Raw genomic sequence first — 26,047 nt, forward strand, 5'->3', positions numbered from 1 at the left:
TTTATTATTATTCTTTGTTTTTAAGTGGTATTACACAAAATGAACGATGAATGGTAAGGAGAGTGTTGCTCTGGCGATTATCAAGTTATCGAGTAAAACATTATTTTAGGGGGAATTTGAACCCCCTTCTTAGGTCCGGGAAGATTTAAAAAGGTTCATAATAGAAAAACTTCCTATGGAAAGCATAATCACTGTTTTTTATTTGTATAAGAAGACTGGCAGGAATATTGTTTAATTTTGTCCATGTGATTTGGGTGGTTGTGAAAATACCTTTGGACTAAAAACTCATTACCATTGGTTTCAGTCACCGCTTTGCATTTTACTTCGGTATAATAATCTATGCATCTCCAAACGGTTCCTTTGTTGCTACTTGCATATTTGGTGTGGATGCAGTTTTGAGAGACCAACTGCCTGTGCCCTTTTCTGCTGAGAATGAATGTCAATTTTTCAGAGGCTGCTCCTAGTAAGAGAATACAAAACAACAGTTGAAATGAAAATACACAAATTTATTATATTAGACACTGGATTATTCACACTACAGATTAATATTGATATCATCTGTAGAGGTCCTCGCTAAAAAGTTACATTTCCAATATTGCACAAAAATCCTTTAAATGCAAATCTGTTCTACTGTATTCTATCGAAATCTTAATTAAAGTTGCGACAGAATGTGACTAATCCTGTGTTAAACCAGTATGAAATCATTAAATCACACCAAATCGTAACAATTTTACAAGCTAGTATTACCGTAGAACGGGGCTACTTGAACTTTGATGTGTTATTTTTTTTAAACCTTAACATCTATAACTTGAATAATCCAGTGTCTAATATGATAAATAAGATTAAATTGTTGATAATCAACTGGTCAAATAGAAGTATCCAAAAAGTTAAATGATATTTCAGACTCTCTCTCCTAAAAAATATATGTGAACTAATTTGGGACGAATCTCATCTGTGTTTAATTGGAGTAAGCTATATATACTTCGATTGGAGCGCTATGTGCAGCGCAGTGAAGCAATAATTATAGAAGACTCATTCCTTCGACAAGGGTCATAAATAACCCTCATTAATGAGGATTAATACGGAGAAAAAGAATATGTACTTCAGAAATTTTTCAACTGATGGCGACACTATCAACCATTCTTCCAAATCTAAAAAAAACGAGCAGGTGTAAACATCAATGCAATATGGATGTTTAGTAATAGGCAGAATGGTGAATGTTACACGAGTGTTTAAAGTGGTCACTCAAGCCAGCCAAGTGGCAGGTCGCAAGCCCAGGATTGCTCAGACTAACATCTTCTTTCGTATATAAATGTTAGATGTTTCTTTATTGTAACTGCAGACAGTTGGTATTGAATTGTTGGTATTGAATTGTTGAATTATAGCCAAAATAAAACAAGGTTTGTTGGATTGAATTCAACATTTATTTATGTATATGTTTCATAATGTCCTAAGAAGACGAAACGCGTCACGTATTAACATATACAAAAATAAATGTAGAATTCAATCCAACAAACCTTGTTTTATTTAGGATATACTACCCAACAGTTAGATGTTTCATCTGAATATGAAAATTCACTCAATTTACAATGCTATCACAGCAAAATATCCATAAAAATATCCACAGATGTAAAAATCTTCAATATATATAGTATTATAGTTGTCTCTACTCGAGACAAAGCATCTATTGTTTTTGATAATACGGAAGATTGAGCATCCTAGGGCTAACGACCTGGCAATCGGCTGGCTTAAGTGATCACTTTATACAATTTGACATTAGATATTGTTATTTATTTATTGACTTGGCGTTTAATTTGTAGAACTCCATTTTAATTTATGTATTAATTTCAAATCAAACACAGATTTTTTGAGTCTACTAAGTTGTATTTTATTAACAAAAAACACATAAAAAATTATATTGTGACAATTGTTTCGCCTTGTTAGGGCATTATCAAACGAATGTTAGGGCATTATCAAACATTCGTTTGATAATGCCCTAACAAGGCGAAACAATTGTCACAATATAATTTTTTATGTGTTTTTTGTTAATAAAATACAACTTAGTAGACTCAAAAAATCTGTGTTTGATTTGAAATTAATACATAAATTAGATATTGTGATTGAGTTAGAATTGTGTAAAATAAAAAGCCTCCACAGTGGAAAAGGAGAGAAGTTTTATTTTAATAGGAAAATAATATATTTAACTTTATTTTTTAATTATTTAAATTGTATTATTCTGTTAGTATAATTTAAGTTTTACTAAACAAAGAGAGGGTTTGAAGATAATCATGCCATTCGGCAGGTAGTTCGGTTTTTAGTTACAGTTTGCTTTGCTTGCCTTATCTGCCTCCATAGTGCAGTTGGTCAGCTGTTTGACTACCGCGCTGAAGGTCCTAGATTCAATTCCCGAGGGGTCAAAATAAAAGTAAGGTGTTTTTTCACTCCAATATTTATTTGAAATTACCCTGGACTAGTTGGTACCTAAAGCGCAGGGCTGATCACCTTTCCTTTGGGTATTTAAAGATCAAGATAACACCACTTCTTTATGATGCAGTGCCCTATGCACCATCAGATGAGGGTTAGAGAGAAAGTGAGAGAGAGAGAGAGAAAATTATGAATTTACCTAAAGAGAAAATTAAATTATGTACGAAAACAAAACTAATAATATGAATAACAAAATAAAGAAAAAATAATATATAAAAATCAATTTTATAACCAGATCCCATCAAAATTAAACATGCTATTAGTTATATTTATCCTTCTACAAAATAATTATAAATTAAATAAACTGAAAACTAAACAAAGTTAAGATATAAAAAATATAACAAACCAAATCAACCGATTGAAACTTATAAAAATATACATTGTATTAACACACTTTGGACGAGAAAGGTATTTCTACCCATTTGCTGTTTAAGGACGTGAAGGGTATTTTTACCTTTTGCACCGGATTCATTTCAAAGGCAGAAAGGAAGGAATCAACTAATGTTTTTATATGAATATGAAATACCAATCTCATATTATTTTTTGACATCTCATCAAAGACGAAGAAGAATACGGAAGTCTGGGCATTTACGGGACTGACGACCATCATAGGCTGGTTTAAGTAATCACTTTACACACGTGTAACGTTCACCAATTCTACCCATTATTGACAACCACGCTACTCAAATTCTTGGAAGTTCTATATATAATATATGAACCAATTTAGAAACATTGTTCTTGAATCAATATAACTTCACTAGAGATATCTATTGGTGACTTCCATATTCTTCTTCATCTTTGATGAGATGTCAAAAAATAATATGAAAACTAACTCCTTTAATTGGAGATAATCCAGGTCTCTGAACAAGTATTTGGACACACTCAAAATGTTGTAAATACCAATCTCTTTATTAAGGTCTAAACTGTATGTAGACAACTATCAAATCCCGATGACAGCAGTCCGCAGGTGTAAAAAAAAACACCCGTCCGAAATGTGTTAATACAGTAATGCCTCGCATAACGAAAGGTGCGTAAATCAACTTTCTGTTCGTACATTACGCGAAATCTAAAGTATAGACTAGTCTAACAGAATCACTAGGTATCCAAATTAGATTTGGATTAGATGACATTATAACTGGTAATGTTTATTTGATACACATTAGGTTTATATATTTGAAATTAAATAGAAACTGATACAGAAATACAAATGCCATGAAATCAAAATTGTGTACAGAAAATAATTGTCATAATAGATAATAGGTTATAATTTTTTTCTACTCAACTTTTTAGTGTGATATGTGAAATTATTACGTTAACAATTTGTTAGTGTAAATGTACAGATATTATACAAGCAACTGTATTCATCTAAGGCGCACGTAAATGCTTGAATGTAATACACAAAATAAAACTATAATATGCATTTAAATTTTACTTGGTAAATACCATTTCTTAAAATCCATTGTGACATGTCACTCACTCCTTTCAAGAACATCATATATCAAAAAACTTGATTTTTCAGGAGAACGTTTTTAAAGTTTAAAAATATAATACAATGTATTGAAAATAAATATCAAGCCACTTATTGAACTTTTTACTGTGCAACAGATATTTTTAGGTAAAACCTGAATGTTTTTTTCTCCATTTGAAACATATTTAGTATATTTATAAAAATTATTTAACAATACCTTTTCTTCCAAATGCAAAAACAACACTTTCTGCCCCGTAGCGGGTAAATACTAAATTTAAAATATGCCGCTTTTGCTGGGATATAGAACATTTTCAGGGCATTCCGAAAACATGCACAACTGAAAATTGTCCATTGTTGATTTTTGACATTCTTGAAAGGAGTGAGCGATGTGTATCAATGCATTCAGCATTTTTATCAAACACTGTTTGTGAAGCATTGTCTAAATTGTGTTGAGTTGTGTGTTTGGAACGTTGAAGGATGAAGCGGGGTAGAAGCTGTTTCTTACATTTTATTTTATATTATGTAGTGGGAGGATAGACAATAGGGAGGAGGTTTTAGTCATTGCCATATATATATGGGTAAATTATTATTTACATTTTTTTATTGTAAATTTTTATTATTTAAAAATGTAAAGTTTATGACTTAATATATTATGTAACAATTTTTATGATTTCCACATTATTGTTATTTTATGTGTGATTAAATTTCCAGAAAAAGTGGCATTTACCAAGTCAAATTTCAATTAAAAACGGATAGGTATTGTGACTGCTGAATCAATTAATGAAATTTTATACTTTTAATAAATGAAAACAGCTTAACATTGTTTGTATCGTATATCGACATATCTGACAAGGTTTAATTTCGTTTCTCGGTTGGATGACTACATGTTTAAAATATACAAATCAAGAGTTTTCGGGTACTAATTTAGTATGTATCTACAATGAAAAGAAAATGAACCCTGCAAAAATTATGAAATGTACAAGAGAAAAATCAAGTTATATAAAATACTGTTGGTGTAGAAACATGACTATCCCAGCAAAGGAAAAGCCTGCCACTTCATAGGAACTTTACCTACATTTATATAAATAAAAAATATAACATTATCAAACATTATGCTAATGAATCAAATAGAAAATATATTTTTTTACAATTCAATTATTGTACTGAGATTTATAATGAAATTATTAGATTCAGAAGTGATATTAACACATAACTTCATCGGTATTTCAGAATAATTATTAAATTTTTAACAATAATTTGTTTACGAACATTAACAAGATCTGAAATACACATGCAAATATTTGACCAGGGTTTTTTTATTGTCTATAAAATATTATTAAATTTGCACAAAGTAAATTATGCCTTAGTAAAATTAACATTGAAAATATAAAGAAAACAAAATACATATGATTGAATAAAATACGACCCACAATTGTTTTTTTCAATTTATGGATATTAATTATAAAAATACAAAGTACATATAATTTTTTCTCATTCCTGAATACATTTTTAATAATGAATTGGTTATATGACACTAGGGCATATATATAGCCAATTGCTAACTGGAAAAAACAAGACGTAGGTCAAAGATATCATTCTGAAGAAAACATGGCTAGAAAATATTTGGATGAATGAAAAGTAGTCAAAAATGAACAAAATTGCAGTTGGTGCTTTCTCGAGTGTGACTGGCATTTAAGGGATGCAGAAATTGCAGCTGTGAGAATTCTCAGATCAACAGTACAAAGAGAAAAATATACAAATTCTCTTTTGTGACAAATCTTACCAAAATTCAGCCAACTTTAGACATGAAAGATTAAGGAAAGTTTTCTGAACACTCCAAACCAGCTACAGACTTGTCTCCCTGCGCTCATCACATATTTAGAATTATGAAAGAGCACTGTTAGATGAATAACCCAACTATAACCCTGCTGTTTAGGAAATCATGGCGCAATTGGTGGTCTTTTGTTTTGTTTATGGTAGCGGTGTCAAATCACTACTTCGAAAAAAGGTATTAAAAAATAAAGACTGCTGAAAAATAATATGTACTTTGCATTTTGTATCATCTTCAATTTATAAACCGTTTTAGTGCTGTGATTTTTGCTTATATATATGCTAAAATTCTGAAGAGTTTTTTTACTGTGGCAAAAATGGTTCTTTTTATGAGGTGTGTACAAAACCAACAATATTTTCTCAAATATTAACCGATTTTAGTATTTCTTTTTGGTATTGGTGGCCGCCAAAATACAAAGGCGTCATCATCGGTATATTGATAAGCCACGCCATTAGCAAAGTATAACAGAGTTGATATATCAATTCTCAACACTCGGTTAATTTATTTACATATATTAATCACTGTGTTTGATAGAAATTAAACATGAAATTAATGTAGCATATAAAAATGATCTTGATACAATATATGATAGCACTGATTTACATACTTATAATTGGACATCCATTTTGTAACATAAATAGAACCAATAAGAGAAAGACTGGACATATCGCTCACTCCTTTCAAGAACGACGTAAATCAAAAATCGTCAATTTTCAGTTGTGCATGTTTTCGGAATACCCAGAAAATGTACTATATCCCAGCAAAAGCGGCATATTTTAAACTCAATATTTACCCGCTACAGGGCAGAAAGTGTTGTTTTTTGCATTTTGAAGAAAAGGTATTGTTTAATTATTTTTTAAATATACTAAATATTTTTCAAATGGAGAAAAATCCTTTAGATTTTACCTAAAAAGATCTGTTGCACAGTAAAAAGTTCAATAAGTGGCTTGATATTTATTTTTAATACATTGTGTTATATTTTTGAACTTTAAAAACCTTCTCCTGAAAAATCAAGTTTTTTGATTTATGACGTTCTTGAAAGGAGTGAGCGATATGTCTCGCATACTTTCAAAATCCGCCAGATCCAATTTTATAAGATTTTAAAATAAATACTCTATCCGAATGCCAATTGTGGGTTTTATTATTTAAAATACTTATATACTTGAAAACTGCTAAAAAAAATACTTAAAACAGCAATGTTTTTCAAATTTCGTTATATTCATGGAACTTGCCTTCTGACCCATATCGGCCAATCAGAGAGCGGGGATAGGTCAAAAATTAAAATGACGTCATTATCGGTTTGTGTCTCGTGTTTTTTTTTAAACTGAAAAAAATTTTAAAAAATGAGAAAATTCTCTATTTTATATTTTATCTAAAGATAGACAAATCTTTGGAACATAAATGTTACCCGGATAATTTTACATTTTTTGGAAACCAAATTACATACATGGATCTGGCGGATTTTAAAGTAGGCTACACATATAAGACAACAATAGCATTTACCACTTCTCATTATAATAACTAGCAACTCTTTGGTTTTTATTCTCACATTTAGATTTTGCATAACGACTAAAAACGAAAAATGACAAAAAATAGTTTATTATTTATACAATATTTAATTTAAAAAATTGGGTTTATTAAAGTAAAAATAACACCCGAATAATTTAAAACATCACTATTTGTCATTCATTTCGTAAACACTATTCTTCACTATCTTGTCAAAGCAATGTTCATGGTTATGCGTGTGATTCACGGCATATATCATGGGGCCAACTGTTTCCACCGTGGCAGGACATCGGTTCAGAGAAAAGTATTGTACGCAGCGCCAAGAAGTCTTCCCGTTACTCGTAGAATGCTTCGTGTACACAAAGTTCATGTAGACCAGTTGTTTGTGGCCCTTCCTGCTGTAGATATACTGATATCTGACTGGTAAGTGGCCTGATGAAGAAGATCTCTGATCCATGACAAGAGACATCGCACCTAATAGAAAGAATCATATAAAGAACTGTCGACAAAATCTAGGAGAGAGAGATTGATGCTCCTAAGATATTCATTAGCAGCTGTTGAGATGCTGAAAGCCTTTATATGAATCATTTTAAGACTTCCTTCGTTTAATCAACAAGCTATGATCTAGAGTTTACAATCTTTAGCGGGAAAAGGGTCGACATCATCGTTCATAAAAAAATATTAAATATATACCAAAAAAAAATCATGTATGTATTATGTTAGTACATTGTTTGCGGGACACGGTTAAAAGCATATTTTACATACTGTTGGTAGAGAGCGGGATACGCTTTTGAGCGTTCTATTTGCATACTTTTGGTAGAGCACGAGAGATGCCAGAAAAACACTGTTCAGATCGGAATTGGGTTTGCGGTTACTTGTGATCAGGTTACTCGTGATTAGTATACGACCCTAATTAGGATCGGGGCTGATGAAAAAACCGCCCGACGACAATGTGTCATCACATTGTTATTGGGCGGATCTGCGCACTGATTAGTGCCAGGAGCTGGCATAAACGTCTTATTATGCAATATATTACACTGAGAATAATTTTTTTTTTTGACAAATAGCACCTAGCAGTGTAAAAAAATAAACTAACATGCAAGACGACCAACATCAAAATACCCCAGAAAGCAATTTACCTTCCAATGTTTTTGAAATTTGCCAGCACGACTATCCTCATTAAGCTTCAATATTTATGATAGTGTTGAAAGACTGATTATGTGGCATACCAGACCCTGCATCATAGAGCAGTGTTTCTATTGGAAGTTATCACTTGAATCATTTGTTATGATGTGGTATTTTGCGCCTACATTAAAACCCGTATAAATATATGCTATTTCATCCGCCTCCGTAGTGTAATGGTCAGCACGCTCAGCTACCGTTCTGGAGGACCCGGGTTCGATTCCCAGGGGGGGTAAGAATAAATATGAGTGATTTTTTCACTGTAATATTTATTCAATATTACCCTGGACTGGTACTGGAAGCGGAGGGCTGATCACCTTTCCTTCATGTGTAAACGATCAAGATAACACTGAGTTTATATGACGCAGTGCCCTATGAACCATTGGGGTGCGGATAAGGGTTTTAAAAAAAAAAAAAAAATATATATATATATATATATATATATATATATATATATGTACTTAACTCGCTTCCTACGCACAATTAACACATTGTTTGCGGGAAGCGCTTAAAAGCGTATTTTACATACTGTTGGTAGAGAGTGAGAAACGCTTATAAGCGTTATTTATTTATTTTATTTTATTTGCGTACTTTTGGCAGTGCGCGAGAGACGCCGAAAAACATTGTACAGATCAGGTTTGCGATTACTTGTGATTAGAAGACAACCCTAATTAGTACATAAATTAGGGTCAGGATTGATGAAAAAACCGCGCGAGAACAATGTGTTAAGAAAAACTTTTTATATGTGTCCCGACAACAATGTGTTAACGTTAACAAGCAAAGAAAAATGAAAGATGCAAAGAAAATTAGGTATGTTAAATACGTTGACTGCCAAATACGAGATAACTCATAAATTGCGTTTTTTGCTAGGAGTGCCGACTATGAGTTATCTCGTACTCTGTTTACTGGCCATAATCGTGCAGCTACGATAAAATTCGTAAATCAGTGCTAATATGGAGAGATGGCTTCTGGTAAGAGAACAAAATCAATACATGACTACATGATCAGAAAATTTATTAATAAATAATTTAACAGAAAATATAATTATAATTTTTTTTTATTCAAAATCAAAAAGCAAATGATTGTCTTTAAAGCATTGGCTTTTAAGACCGGAATTTTGAAAATTGCCACGGCAGTCAACATGTTAAATAAAAATCTGATAAGACTGATTAATTTTTACATCCATGCAGTTCAATCAGCATTGGAAATTTTAAAGCTTTTTACTCAAATATGAAATTGAAATAGGAAAATATTTATATTTTAACCTGCAGTGATATTTTTTATGCAAAAGCGTTTGAAAGGATCTGAAAGGGGTCAATTGTTTTATATTACAGAATTGGTATGCAGACTCGCAGTTTTCATAGTAAGGGAATATGATTTGTAATTTAAAAAAATACTATTGATACAAAAATGGAAAAAGTTTATTTGCACATAAATATATTGACAATATTCCATATTATGCTGAATACATTATAATATTACATATGTATATATTTAATTATAAAATTAAAAAATATATAGATGAGTATAAATACCTTTTAGGTGAAGAGAGTACTTACAAAATTATTTAAAGGGAAAAGAGCCTCAAAATATATTTTTTTCAATATTATAAGTACAAAATATGTTGTTATCTTTTTGAGTGTTTAAAAGCCCAAAATTTATATTTAATGATATGTTTTTTTTTGCAAATGCATTCGATAGCTATATTTCATTCCCATTTCATCAAATGCCAACAGTCTGGTATAAAATAATGACTGACAATTTTTTTAAAATATCATTTTATGCTGTATTTTGAGTATATTTACCTCAATGTTTATATAATATAAATGCATGTACATATTGGTAAAAAGCGCCATAATAATAATTGGTTGAAATAAAAATTTAATACTTCTATTCAATTTGAAGAGATCAAAGGAAATAGGGTTATTTTTATACTTTGAAATATATGTCACATGAGCAGGATTTTTTTTAAAAACTAAATATCGTAATTAAATATATTTTGTATCCATGTTCGATAAACAATATGGATATATACACATACATAATTCTGTTTTTGTATTGATATATTACTTTCAATTATCTTCACAAATATTTCGAGAGATCTGGTATAAACGGACACATTTGTCATTTCAAACCAGATCTCTCAAACACATTTGTGAATTGAAAGTGATTACACTTTGTGTAAATTAAAAATAATTATGAACTGATATTGAAACAATAGATGATATCAACTTGTTTACATACTGCCAAACCTGGATATAAGTAAAACCTCTTTCAAAGAACTGTCTTAAGGTAGCGTCATTTTACCCCTCTGTAAAAAAGCATGGATAAAAGAGATACGTCTTTATAAGAGAAGAAGTCCTTAGGGTTCTCTTATATTCTGGTTTGACTGTACGGAATACGCACAGTAAAATCTCATGAATTCGAACTATGTCTAACTATTTTTTTTCAATTATAAATTTTTAATCATACTAATATTTTTTTATTGTCCTACCATGAAATAATATAAGAAATTTCAATGATTTGGAACCAGATCACGGTTAAAAAAGTTTTTCATAAGTTATTAATTTGATTAAAATCATTGATTTTTTTTTTTAATTTTAAAGAGAAATATTTTGTTTTTATTTTATTGCATACACAATTATTTCAATTTCATCCTATTTTTGTGAGCCTAGATGGTTCATGATAAGTCTGCTACATTAACCACGAGGCCACCACACGACTTTTGTACTCCTTTAAAGGTAGGGACTGACTGGAGCATTTCATCGTAAGGTAACGTCGTAACATCACTCGCGGCGAGCATCAGCGAGCAACCGAAACTATGGATGGAGCGCTCGGCTCCCTGTACTGACTATACGAATGCTCGCATTGTAACGTGTCACGTTACGACGAAATGGCTCTGGTCAGTTCCTACCATAAGAATTTCACACTCCCTCTGTTACTTTGTCAACCAAAAAATATTAATTTATTTCGAAACATTTTCAAATATGTTATTCAAAACATTAACTGCTTTTTGAGGTTTCATTAATTGATTCGGCAGTCACTTTGTGGTAAAATCTATCCATTTTTAATTAATGTTTTACGTAGTAAATACCACTATTTCTTAAAATCTACTGTGACACGTGTTTCGATGCGTTCCGCATTATTTTCAAACACCGTATGTGAAGCTAATTCTAAATTTTTTGTCTTTTAATTTAGAATAAACAAGCTTTTGCTGTAAATAGTACATCATCATTTGGCAAACAGTTCAACAAAACTCAACCTTTTTAAATTTGAGTAAACTATAGAAAAATCTGTTTTTAATTATCATTATTATTTTGACAATTGAAAATACAAATATATTTCATACAAAAAAATTAACAATTTGTTTCACTGTTAGCTTTTTGGTTAATTTGTTTTTTAACATTATCTAGGGTATTTCAATGTAAAAACAGAATTACGTATTACAAATTTCATTCATCCAACAATGGGTATAAAACTTAAGTATAGATTATAAAATCACACACACAAAAAAATGCAATTATTGAATTGATATTATTGCTTTCGTTTCAATAATTACATTTATTATACATAGTAAGAATTGCTCTTTTGCAATTTACTCGAGAGTTTTAAGTAATGTTTAAAATATTAAGAAACACAATATCAAATTCGATGAGTCGTTTAAAGAATTAAATTCACAAATTTAAACCGTCTATAGAACACTAAACCTAGGGAAAATCTCAATATGTATTTTCATTCACAAAACCTTCTTAGTATTAAGTAAAAAAATCACACTTTACTGACTAAAATAATGTATACATATCTTTAGGGGCGAATCTCACACATTTTATTTCATTATAAACTGCACAAATTATGTATAGGATGGTAAAAAAAAAATCAATTAAGGCATTCGTAAAGGCAATGAGATTTGTTTTGTTTTTTTTTTTTGTAAATATTTCATTTTCAGAACGTTTGGTTATATGTTATAAGATTATCAGCATATTATTATTAGGTGGACCAGCAAATATGCCATTATTTTGAAACGGTCAACATTGAACCAATTTGAGTCCAATCCACGTTAAACCATCAAAGAATTTTTTTTTTTTTTTTTTTTTCTCTATCCTCACTAGGTATTTGGAGATACCTGTTCTGAGGTAGGCAGGGTATGCTTATTCTTTTTATAATACAGCTTTATATATATTTTAATGATGGTTTAAAAGTGGTAAGACTGAAATAATATGAAATAATAATTATAAAAAGAATGCAAATAGAGAGTTGAACTAAAAGAAAAGTAAAATCTAAAGGAGTAACATTACAAAATTAGAAAATAGGATTAGAAAATAGGATTATATAATTATAAAACACTGACACTGACACATAGATTAATCACACACAAACTTTTATTTGCTGCTCCAGCTGGGATCTTCCAATTTTTAGGAGCCATTTTTTTGTGTGCATTTTGAATTTATTTCCAACTGAACATAATGCTGAACATAATATTTCTTGTGGGAGCATATTATAAATTTTAGGGCCTATAAAATTTGAATGTCTTTAATTAATTAAGCCAGAAACTCTGATCTTCCGGTCTATATGGCATTTTTATTTAAACCGCATTGGGAAAGTGCATAAGATGGGTATTTGGATGCTGCACTACCTACCAAAGAAGTGAGCATGAACATATCGTAGTCATACAGGAGAAAGTGATCAAGTGCATTTTTTTGCAAAAACGTTATCATTGACTATTTGATATCTTACTAGCTTAATATTGCCCCGAAAAAATCCCAGAGGATTTTAAACTTGGAAGTATAATATATTGACTTGTTAAAAATGACAAACTGCATTGATGTTTATTTTCTTGCCGAGAAAAAGCCTTCCTGAACATTTTACGTTTTGTTAGTTGGTCACTTTCTCCTGTACGACTATGATATATAGTTCTGTATCATCACGGCAAACATTTTTTTGACAGAACTTGTAACAGGGGACAAAAAGTGAATAATTTAAGATAGTGTAAGGCGAAAAATGATGGAACCGAAGAATTTTACGATGGAAACCTTGGGAGGATAAAAGAGGTGTCAGAAGAACCCCAAAAGAGATGGTCCGACAATATAGCCGCTGTGAGGGGAAAAAACTGTCTGCAAGCAGCAACTGACCGGAGGAAATGGAAAGAATGGGAATATGCCTTTATCCAGCAGTGGAAGACAGAGAAGACAGAAAGAAAAAACAAAGGATTTCGCAAAATCAAACACCCAGAATTAACTCTGTTCTTTTATCCGTATAGTGATATTCGAGGTATAATTTATTTTGAATTATTGGAAAGTGAAAGGTCAGTTTATCAACGGAAATTGTGAAGACAGCTCAGCAAAAATAACCCACGAAAAAATCTAGGACCTAAAATTAGATGTTATACCTCACTCTCCACATTCACCGGATAAAGAAAGATAAAAAAATTCCAAAATATGGTCGATAAGACAAAATTAATTTATCAAATACTTTAATTCGTAACCACTACATTTTTACAAAGGAGATAATGAAAATTTACAAGAAGAGAATGAAAGAGGTTATCAATAATAATGGCACTTATATTTCAAAATTTAAGTAACAATATATTGTTATTAAATTTGATGTGACGTTACAAATACATGGTTTAATTCCTGGTCCACCTAATAAAATAGCTCTTATAGTATCATATACGAGAACAGTTTGATAAATGTCGGAAAATTTAATTTTAAACAAATATAATTAAAATGACGGGGCCATTTATAGAAGTTTTAGATATTCACATACTATATATTCAATATCCAAATGCCCATTCACATTCGAAACAAAACCGACATAATCAAGGGGGAATAAATACAGCAGTTGTGTACTAAAAAGATGCGGACACATAAAAAAATAATTGCCTAGTAGAATTTGAAAAATCAGTCTTAACTTAAAATATATAATGGATTAAAAAATGCATGGGGAATAAAAATAATAAAGTAAATCTCGTAGAATATTGTAAAATTAAAATGACACTATTACAATGGCCGCAATATTGCATATAAATGAGATCAATTTAGAAAAGTAATACACTCATGATGCTTATACACAGAGTGAAACATAATCAGAAATTTCAAGTTCATACAGATAAAAATATTATGCTTTAAAAATGTATATCCCAATAACTCGTTCTTAGCGGTTGGCATGTGTATACACACGCTATTGGGCAAGACTTATAAAAGTTATCACCCGTATACAGCAACACACAAAATTGAAAATCACTAGCTCAGACGATTTTTGATATCTTTTATTTATTGTTTTGTAATTATTATTGCCGCCTCCGTAGTGTAATGGTCAGCACGCTCGGCTACCGTTCTGGAGGTCCCGGGTTCGATTCCCAGGGGGGGTAAAATAAATATGAGTGATTTTTTCACTGTAATATTTATTCAATACTACCCTGGATTGGTACCTGAAGCGGAGGGCTGATCACCTTTCCTTCATGTGTAAACGATCAAGATAACACTGCGTTTATACGACGCAGTGCCCTATGCACCATTGAGGTGCGGATAAGGGTTAAAATAAATAAAAAATATTATTGCACTGTGCATTCAAAAGAAGAAACTCAGTCTGAAACTTCATCAAAGAGTGGTTGGGTGCTGTTTGGTCAGTACTTTCATATAAGGGTGGTTTCTTGTACCCTCAAGAACAGCACTATGAACCGGTAGGAGGCATTCTAAATGTCGTTATATCAATATATAATGCATAGCATTCCACGGATCGATACGGTCAGTAATGCAAATGTTCTTCAAAGAGCAAGAGTAGAAAGACAGTTGCTGACTGATATAAAAGTCTGGAAGGTGTCCTATTTGGGGTACGTGGTTCGGGGAGAGAAGTAGGAACTATTGCACCTAATAAAGGTTGACGAAGTGTTATCAGAAGACAAATTTCCTGGCTCCAGAATATGCGAGATCCGACAGAGATCAGAACAGTTGAGTCGCTGTTTAGAGCTGCCCACGATAGGGACACATCCTCTTAAATGATAATCGACTAATCGGGAAAAAAACATGTACGGAGATTGACATATCGCTCACTCCTTTCAACGTCATATATCAAAAATCGTCATTTTTCAGTTGTGCTTGTTTTTGGAATGCCCAGAAAATGTACTATATCCCAGCAAAAGAGGCATATTTTTAACTTAATATTTACCCGCTGCAGGGCAGAAAATGTTGTGTTTGCATTTTGAAGAAGAGGTATTGTATAATTATTTTTTTTAATAAACTAAATATTTTTCAAATGGAGAAAAAAACCTTCAGGTTTTACCTAAAAAGATGTATTGCACAGTTAAATGTTCAATAAGTGGCTTGATATTTATTTTTAATACATTGTGTTATATTTTTAAACATTAAAAATGTTCTCCTGTAAAATCAAGTTGTTAGATTGATGACATTCTTGAAAGGAGTGAGCGATATATGTTGAGGGACATTCTCGATTCAAATACAAATATTTCCTTAAAAAAAGCCTGCGGTTGCTGTATGCCTGAGCTAATGAAAATGTTGAATTACATCCCTGAAATATTAAAATACACACTTTTTAAAAATATTTTGTCTGCCTAAATAGTGCAATGGATAGCACATCCAATTAGTTTTAGGGACAAAATAAAATAAAAAACCTAAATCCTATTCTTACGATAATTATTAAACCCTAAAATAATGGTTATGTATTGCTAAATATTTATTGACTTTTTCATTATGCTTATTATTGTCTTGTACACAAAACATACTTAAAACTATATTTAATATTCAAAGTGTAAGTAGATTTTTTTATCAAACGTTCAATACGATTTCAGAGAAACCGATTATAGACTTACATAGTTGAAAGGGGCATGGTAATAATGTGTGTAAGAATAATTTAATACTGTAAAAAATCGACAACAAAAATAGTTGATTTTTATTTTTTGAACTGTGATAAATGTAGATAATTGTAAGTCTAGCACCACTAATTTGCGGCCGGTGATGCTGAATTAATTGCTAATTTTACAAAAGTACAAATGGCTGTAAATATAACCGTATAAATTTTACAAAATACTCACTAACGTATTACACATATGTATAAAATCTCTCACAATCTCAGAGTAAGCTCACGTATAAAATATGTAATGAGCGATACAATACCTTATGTAATAATAACATTATTATGTGGTAAAATAATTTCGTTTCCAACATAATTTGGCACAGTTTTGTATTATCACCAATTCATTAAGACTCTCAATATTTTAAAATATTACATTTTTAATTGTTAAATCTGGTTTTTTGCCAAAAATAGATATATATATTCGTAAGACTCGCAAATACAACACTTCAACCGTAGAAATATATATTTTTAATATCATTTAAAACACTAGCAATCTCAATATAATATTATAAGACGTGTTATTTTTATAAATATATAAAAATATTTATGCAAGTACGAATTTTTCAGAACTCTAAAAATCGGTCAGTATAAAAATACATACATTTATAATCAACCTTGAAAATTTGGTATTTCGTTTTACTATCAAAAATATCTTTTTTATACACTTTTCACTTTTAAATACTACAGAAAAGGCAGCTTACTACAAGTATTGGTATTCTTAGAGATACAATATTAAGTAAATAAAACTAAGACTTAGTGCATGTAAATATCTTTAAATTGGTGTGCAAATTCATAATCTTAAATGGCACAGAGAAAAATAAGTTTTTTTTTCATTATAAATGCAAAATACATGATACACACGTATTGACTTTTAGGCGCGTACCATGAAAATCTTCGTAAAAGCTTTTTACAATATTTTTTTTTAATGTTGTAGTAAAACAATACTACTTTTAAAAATATCAGCAAGGTATCGGCATGAAGTTATTTGACAAATGAAACAATTCACAAATAAAATAATTATTGATAAAGCAAGTCTGTCAAATCCATATTTAAAATCATCAACATTTAATTTTTTTAAACAGAAAATTAACATATTGTTTATATTTGAAGCACTAACATTGTGATTTTCCATTTTATAATTAAAATGTATCTTTGTTTTTAAGTCACTATAAATATTTTACTATAACTTAATTATAATCTCTACTGATTTCGAAGCTAACCGCTACTTTATTATACTGATTAGTCTTGATAAAGAAGCGGTTAGCTTCGAAACCGCTAGACATTATAATTAAGTTGTAATAAAATATTTACAGTGATTTTAAAACAAAGTTACATTTTAACTAGAATATTGACATTTACGCAATGATAAAATTACTTTGTGTATTTTGGATCTAGTTTTATAAACTTCTGATTAATTGTGATTTTTAGCCTCACTTCAATGTATATCTGTTTATTTTATTTTGAAGTATGTCCTCAATAAATAAGGTATTCAGTGGCATTGTGAATTTTAAAATTGGAAAAGGCACTGCGACTAAAAACTGTTTTATATAAAATAGAATTTATCTGGTAAATGTTTCAAAACATCATTTGCATACACCGATTTTGTGTTATGATAAAAAAAGACAGCAGGCAATGGCTTTCAAAGAATAAAAATACCCTTGGTAACCGTGATAAAGCCATGGATTGTCAAGGTTGATGAGCCAGTTGCTACAAACATTTGAAATTGCAAAAATTAAATACAACTTTTTTTAATTTTATTTTGTAATTATTAGAGTAACTCACTGATATTTAAAATACAGGTGGCCATTATATTATTTACACATGGTTGTTGGGCGTTTTTTTTTTTTATCAACCCCGAACCTAATTACACATAAAACAGTATACTAATCACAAGTAACGGAAACCCAATTCCGATCTGTACAATGTTTTTTTGGCATCTCTCGTGCTCTACCAAAAGTAAGCAAATAGAACGCTCATAAGCGTTTCCCACTCTCTAACAACAGTATGTAAAAGATGCTTTTAAGCGATTCCCGCAAACAATGCATTAAGAAATAGTGGTATTTACTAAGTAAAACTTATTTACGTTGTACTTATTTAAACGTTTTGAGTGTGTTTATCAGAAGTTAATTTTTATTTATTATTTTGTCATCTCAACATAGACGAAGAATATGGAAGTCTGGGCATACACAGGGCTTACAACCGTCTTAGGCTTGGTAAAGTAATCACTTTATACATGTGCAACATTCACCAATTCAACCGGTGGAATGGTGAATGTTTCACATATGTTAAGTGATCACTTTACCAGCCTATGACAGGATATAAGCCCTGTAAATACCAAGACTTCCATATTCTCCTTCATCTGTGTTGAGATGTCAAAAAAAAAAGTAAAATTTAAAATGGATGGATATTACCACAAAGTGACTGTCGAATCAATTAATGAAGAAAGAAAAAAAGAGTTGTATTTCATTAATGCAATTTCAGCGCCTTTTACGGTAGACAGGATATCTCGTCTACAGCACGACTGTAGTAGACTCGTCCTTCCAGCCGTTGAAGAAGCCCTCGCTCTGGTGCTGCTCGAAGCAGTTGGTCTTGCAGAGCGGCACGGAGCACTCCTGGCACATGAACCTCGTGTCTCGGCGCTTTCCCGCGCGCCAGCAGAACCTGCACGAGCGCTGCGGATACTTCTTCTTGCCGTCCTCCTTCTGCGGGATGGTGACGATGGTGTGCTGCGCCGGCGGCGGAGGCTGCGCCCCCGGGGGCGCCTGCTTGCCGTGGCCCATCGGCCACGAGGCGCGACCCATGTTCGGTATATCGACAGTGTTCGCACCATCTGAAACCACGTGGGGCATTTTCAATTGTCAGGCAAAATTGCAATAAAAAAAAACCAAAATAAATATCATATCTAACTGTCTCGAGAAACGTAACATATTCTCTGATCAAACTTTAATGTATCGCTCATGTGGCCAAACTGCATTTTCCAACTCATTAGTGAGACCCTCCCAAAATGTTAGTGACAGATAAAAACATGACATAAGTTTAAAATAGAATAATAATATCATTAATTGATTCAGCAGACTTTTTATGGTAAAAATCTATCCATTTTTAATTAAAGTTTTACTTGGTAAATGCCACTGTTTCTTAAAATTTATTGTGACACAATTTCAATGCATTCTGCATTATACGGTGTTTGAAAATGATGCGGAATGCAAGGAAACATGTGACATAGTAGATTTTAAGAAAAAGTGGTATTAACCAAGTAAAACTTAAATTAAAAATGAAGAAATAATAACCTGAGAATACTCGCAGTATATTACGGATATTAAATTAATATTAAGTATTAGTAATGTAACAAATTGAAAATGCCTTTACGTACGTTTCATCAGGTATACAAAATATAAAAATATTACAACTTCATTCGTATGATCGATTTGGGTACGGCCGAAAATGCAGTGTGCATGTTAGTATAATTTTTTGGGAAAAAAAATGACAAAAATCTATTCTACGTTATAGATACAAAGGAATATGCAATTGAAAAATAAATAAGATACCAATGTACATGTCATGCCAGCTACAAACAAATCATACATTCATGCTTTACAAATTCATAAAAAAAATATATATTTACATATTTATATATAGGGTATTTTTTAGAGGCATACAAATTAAAATTTCCCGCAGTAAATTGATGGTGGCACCCGCCATGTGACTTGTTACGCTATCTTGTCAAAACCACAGCTCTGTCACATCAATGCCATTCAACTGAGGTACGAAGAAGTCAGTAATCATGGTTCTGTAGCCCTCTCCATCGACCGTAACATTCTGGCTGGATTCGTTTTTAAAAAAAATATGGGCCAATGGTTCCACCTGCCCATAAAGCACACCAAACAGTGACTTTTGATGGATGCAAGGGCGTCTCGATAAAGGCTTCTGGGTTTTCTCCACTCCAAATTTGGCAATTTTGCTTACTGACATGGTAATTTAACCAAAAATGTGCCTCATCGGTGAACAAAATTTTGCGTTGAAATAGAGGATCAAGCTGAATATTTTTTTGTTGTTGTTATTGATAATGTAAGATGAAACGTGTCACGATATACATCATTGTTAATTTAAATTTAAGTAGAATTCAATCCAATAACCTTGTTTAATTTTGGATAAAATAACAAAAAATTTAAAATGGAATTCTACCAACTGTCTGCAGTTACAATAAATAAGTGACATTATTTGTTATCCCAGACTGCCGCATGAAATGCTGAAGTAATCATCTTGCAAACAAGTTAGCGCTTCATCAATCCAATCAGTGCATCATAAAAAAAAAACAAGTTGATATCTATAATGTAGTGAGATCAATTGAATGCATAACTAATGCTCATAAATAAATGAATGAATATTGTTTTCGGTTTATTCACGAACCTACGACGCGCATAATGGTCATTCAGTCTATTCATGGTGAAATGGCCAAACGTACTGACTACAAATCAACTGTCAAATGGAAAGTCTGTAGAAACAATTTTGCCAGTTTAAAAATCAAACCTCTAAAAAAAACACCCTATATATACGCTAGTAAAGAAGAAATTGAAGTGACATACCATCTTGTTCAAGCTCCCGAGAAGCCGGAAACTGCAGGCTCTCGCCATCTCTAGTTTTATCATACGTTATCACAGACTTTTGCATACCGTCATCGGTAAAATCGTTATCATCGTCCTTTTCCAATTTGATACTGTTGACGGCTTCGGACGACCGCCTTCCGTTGCTCTCCAAGATAGAATTCCTGATGTCGTGGAAAGGGCTCGTCTTGTCGTTTTTCTTATTCATGAGATCATTGCCCGGGGATTCGAACATATTGACATTTGGCACTATATCACTTCTCAGTTTGGCATCGAAGTTCTTGACGGAGATGTTCCCCCGCGGGTAGTTGCTCGCTATCTTATGGCAGTTGAGGATCTGCTTCGCCCTGAGCTTGGGCCTCTTCTCCGGCAAGACGGAGTCCCGAATATCGGAACTGAAGTTGTTGGCGATGAACTCCTCGGATTTCCTCTTCAGGGCGGCCATCCTCAGGGTGTTCAGGAGATCTATTTGGTTCTGGGTCTGGTCCAACTGCTGGCTGAGATCATCGGGAAACATGTCCGAGTCGGTGGTGGCTTCGTGTAAACTGTGCACGTTATTGTTTAGTAGCGGCGTCACGGGGGTGGGAATTTTAGGAACATCTTCGGGTTTTTCTTCATCACTCTGCAAACATTACAAAAACAAACCTATTGAAGTCCATAATCCAAAAAATAATATCAAATACTTTTCAATTTATGTATTAAATGTTGAAACAAACACTGACAAAAATCAGTGTTTGATTTAACATTGAATACCGTAGAACGGGGCTACTTGAACTTTGATTTTGTTACTTGAGCCCAGTACAAAAAAGAATTAAATCTGTATCAGGTCTACAATAATGAATGTATCCACACGATTCATTATTTCCCTGACAGGTGACACTTATTGTCACGATACTTCGATCAATACCACAATCTTAATATTATTTTGTACTTGGCTCAAGTAACACATCAAAGTTCAAGTAGCCCTGTTCTACGATACATAAAATTTAAATGGAGTTCTATGAATTAAACGCCTATAATTATAATAAAATCTATAAATAATACTTTTCATTTTCATATTTAAAACCCTTGCCTATGATTATACACAATTGTCTTCTTCTAACCCTTATCTGCACCCAATGGTGCATACGGCACTGTATGGTATAGAAGCAGTGTTATATTGATTGTTAAATACACTAAGGAAAGGTGTCCAGGGTCATACTAAATAAATATTAGACTGAAAAATCGTTAATATTTTTTTTTTTTATTGGAAGGAAGAACAACAGTTACAATATATGATACATCAGAATACAAAAAATAAAATCATGAATACCAATTACAGTTCTTCACAACTATGCATAAGAGAAGTCTATACATAGGAAGAGACATGAGACAAGGATGGGATAAAGAGAAAAGAAGATGGCAGTGATTGGAAAAGAAGAAAAGGAAAGGACAGGGAATAGAATCACCTTTTTAGGTTTATAAGATTTCGAACAATTTAGCTTTAAAGTTTGAAAGATTGGAGTAGAACATATCATATCATATTTATTTTGATCCTCTTGGGAATCGAACCCGGAACCTCCAGCATGGTAACCTAGCGTTCTAACCACTACACTACGGAGGCAGACTGTAGAAATTATACACAAATGTAGAATGGAAATATTAAAAACAAGATTGTATGTAATTTCTCCTAAACACAAGGCAATGTCTTCACGGATAGCATACCATATAATACGTTTTGTCTCTACCTTTGGTATTGTTTATAGTGTAGCCCTTCAACCATGGATTTGAAGTCAAGGAGGAAGTTATTCTATTCCTTAGAGGAATGGCGGCAGAATTTTATGACTTGGGGATACAAAAGTTGGGAGCATCGTCAGCAAAAGTGTTTAGACGGAAACGGCGATTATGTAGTAAGTTTTAAGTTTTAAAATGGTGTATAATGCTAACGAAAACAATGGAGCTGTATATATTTTTTTCAATATGGGAGCGTTATTTTATGAATGACCCTCGTATAATAACAAAGATATTTAGTTTTTACCGTCTCCTGTAAAAAAATGGCTTACCAGTTTTCGTCCCAAAGTCTTCAATGACTGTAACATTCAATAAAATTCTACTACATCTAAAATACAACTAAAGTGTTTTTCAATAAGCTCCTCCACATCCTTCTCCAACAGTCAATTGTGTGAAGCGGGGTTCGTTGTGTGAGTCGCGTTATGGACGAATAGAAAATGAAAGGCATTAATTACTGTATTAACACACTTCGGACGGGAAAGGATTTCTACCTGTTCAGTCTATAGATGCTTAAGGACGGGAAGGGTATTTTTACCTTCTGCGCAGGCCTCATTTCAAAGTCAGAAAAGAAGGAATTACATATTTAATGTCTTTATATGAACAGTATGTACCAATCTTTTGTTAAGGTCTTAACTATATGTACATAATTATCAAGTCCCCACCAGCCCGCAGGCGTAAAAAACACCATCCTTAATAATAATCATAAAACCCTTATCCGCACCCCAATGGTGCATAGGGCACTGTGTCATATTAACGCAGTGTTATCTTGATCGTTTACACATGAAGGAAAGGTGATCAGCCCTCCGCTTCAGGTACCAGTCCATGGTAATATTGAATAAATATTACAGTGAAAAAATCACTTATATTTATTTTACCCCCCTTGGGAATCGAACCCGGGACCTCCAGAACGGTAGCCGAGCGTGCTGACCACTACACTACGGAGGCGGACAAAGCAAACTGAGAAATCATTTTGTCAATGAGAACCTAGAAACGTACTAAAAATAATGACGTACAAAACTAACTTTACCAAACATTCAAAGGAGATGCAAGTATATTATATATTCGCAATAAGTAGTGTTCTTATGGATACCTTACTTACAAAAGATTTTTTAGCAATGAATAAAATTCTTATGTGTGAAATAAAGTTTTATTGGGTGTACCTGTAATTTAATAAAAGTCTAAAATTATAGTATAGGTGTACTAAAATCGTAGGACAAATTTGATATTTTTTTTATCGTAATGAGCATATTCGGCATTTCGGCTAGTAAGTTTGTTGACCACTGTTCTAAAACATATCTTCTAGTACTAGCCAACGTATTCGAATCAGAATTATCTTTTCAATTTCATAACAGAACTAGAATTTGATCTAGAAACATTAAATGGCTTTGATCTAAAACTTAAAATCAATTGATTTATACCTGCCCTAACCTTGAGACATGGAAGACAAAATGTTTATAATAAATATGTGGATATTTACATGCTTATTGGTGAGTCCTTTAATCTCTAACGCTTCCGCAGTACTGATGAAGTTGGAAAGGTCTTCTTGTCGAACACTCACTTCTCCATTATACATAAAATGGATCAGGTTCCTCATAGTACGGTGAGATATGTCACGGAGAACGACTGAAGAAAAAAAACAGATTTATCGAAAATGTTACCAAAACTGAAAATAACTAACTAAATAATCACTTAATTTTTAGAGAAAATAGGATCCAATCAATATCGACATAATTTAAAAGATGAATCATTAATTTTTTCGCTAGTTGAAAATTTATCCTGAAAAATGATTTCATTCAGAAAACAAGGTTATCCAATGTAGGAAGGATCTAAATGCGATATGTACATTTTTCAAATATATAACACGAGATTAATCCATTTGATCCCGAACTATGCGAAACCCTCACATTAGGAAAGGTTTTATTTTAAATAGCTTACAACAAAACTGAAATAACACAGGATGACTCACCGATAGGATGCTGACAAGGATTCAATTGAAACATACGTTTAAAATATGAAGAGCATATCGACAAGACGACTTTGTGAGCTTGTAAGAGCTCACCGTCACACGCGAGAGTAACATCTACGAATTCTCCGCTATCCAAAAGACCAGAGAATCCGTCGGAAAGATTCCCGTGGAAGTTTTTCCACGACAAGGAAAATTGTTGCTCCATCTCATTAGTTAGATGTCCGGCGAGCGAGCCCGTTTAAAGTTTCAAAACCTCTCGCGCCTAGCCGAACATTACTTAACCCACAATATTAACACATGGGAACGCACTTTTCACTTAAATATAAGTTGAGTTTATTGTTGGAACAAAAGCTAGGACAAAAAGAACATCACCGATAATGACAAAAATAACAACAAAACGAAGCTGACATCGCACACGCGCTACGGCAGCGACATCTGTGAAAAGACGCTTCGTCCTTGCGAAATTATTGCCAACCGAAAAATTTGCAATGCCTTGCTTATCATGTTTTACCCATTCATAGGTAGGTACCCGCCTCAAAGTTGATAAGTACCTATTTTAAATCAAAATGGCGGCAACACGATAAGCTTGATTTTACATTATACGTTTTTATTAAATAAAATGCCGTGCGTTGTAAATAACTCAACGTCTTATTTAAAATCTCAGTCTTATTTTATTTTTATTTGAATGTAAGATATTTTTGAATGCGAGTGAGATAAATTAAATAACATCACAATTCAGAACCAATAAAAAATTTGCAAATGTTCTATTATCACAAGAGATCCGTTTTTCGTATTCAATTCACAAAATCATACTGTAAAAAGTATTTGCTTAAATTAAAAGGATTTGCAAAGAAAAAAAATAAAGACTTAAATTATTTTTAAACAAAAATATAAATTTATTTTATCCATCTTGTTTTTAATACTGAAGACTCATAATTTGATAGTTTATCTTATTATTAAAACTATACAGATTAATAAATATACTGCGCAAGAAAATAATTTTATGTTTCTTAGGATTTGTTAGCAAAAAAGAAAGTTGTTCAAGCATGTGAGATCCCAATATCGCTCCTCCATATATAAAACAATCATTTGTGAGCTTCATCTATTGTATTTTATCTTTTCTTTTTTATTATTATCTCTATTAAATAATAAATTTCGTTATTTTTCCCTATCTTTAGAATCTTAAGAATTAAAATAAAAGATAAAAATACCAACCCTTTAATCAAATGAATCCCCCTCGGGCTTACGTACAATTGAAATTGATTCTTCACAGCCTAGATTATTAGTGAAAGGTAAATATCATAAACGTTGAAATGTGTGATTTAAAAATAGATTGAACCTAGATCAATGGTATCTTGATCGTTAAT

At 31.9% G+C, this 26,047-nt stretch overlaps 1 protein-coding gene across 4 annotated transcripts; it reads right to left on the reverse strand.

The window, feature by feature from the left end:
* LOC148300173 (uncharacterized) lies at nt 1-25,127 on the reverse strand. 4 transcript variants are annotated; one of them, XR_015838967.1, is made up of 5 exons: nt 24,681-25,127; nt 24,192-24,337; nt 20,927-21,566; nt 17,622-19,170; nt 17,163-17,562 (listed from the first exon to the last, which is right to left on the reverse strand). XR_015838967.1 is itself a non-coding variant. In XM_088275147.1 (4 exons), exons 1-4 carry the CDS (start codon nt 24,883-24,885, stop codon nt 189-191), a joined length of 1,263 nt encoding a protein of 420 aa, XP_088131273.1. In that variant the 5' UTR covers nt 24,886-25,127; the 3' UTR covers nt 1-188. The 4 variants fall into 4 exon arrangements, 3 of the variants coding, with proteins under 3 accessions (XP_088131273.1, XP_088131272.1, XP_088131271.1); XM_088275147.1 differs by lacking the exons at nt 17,163-17,562; nt 17,622-19,170 and adding an exon at nt 1-460; XM_088275146.1 differs by lacking the exons at nt 17,163-17,562; nt 17,622-19,170 and adding an exon at nt 7,324-7,763.
* Between the last annotated feature and the right edge of the window lie 920 nt (nt 25,128-26,047).

This window comes from Brachycentrus maculatus, unplaced genomic scaffold (assembly GCF_059751285.1).
Source record: "Brachycentrus maculatus isolate JH-2025_06_01 unplaced genomic scaffold, ASM5975128v1 h1tg000806l, whole genome shotgun sequence".
Taxonomy (NCBI): domain Eukaryota; kingdom Metazoa; phylum Arthropoda; class Insecta; order Trichoptera; family Brachycentridae; genus Brachycentrus; species Brachycentrus maculatus.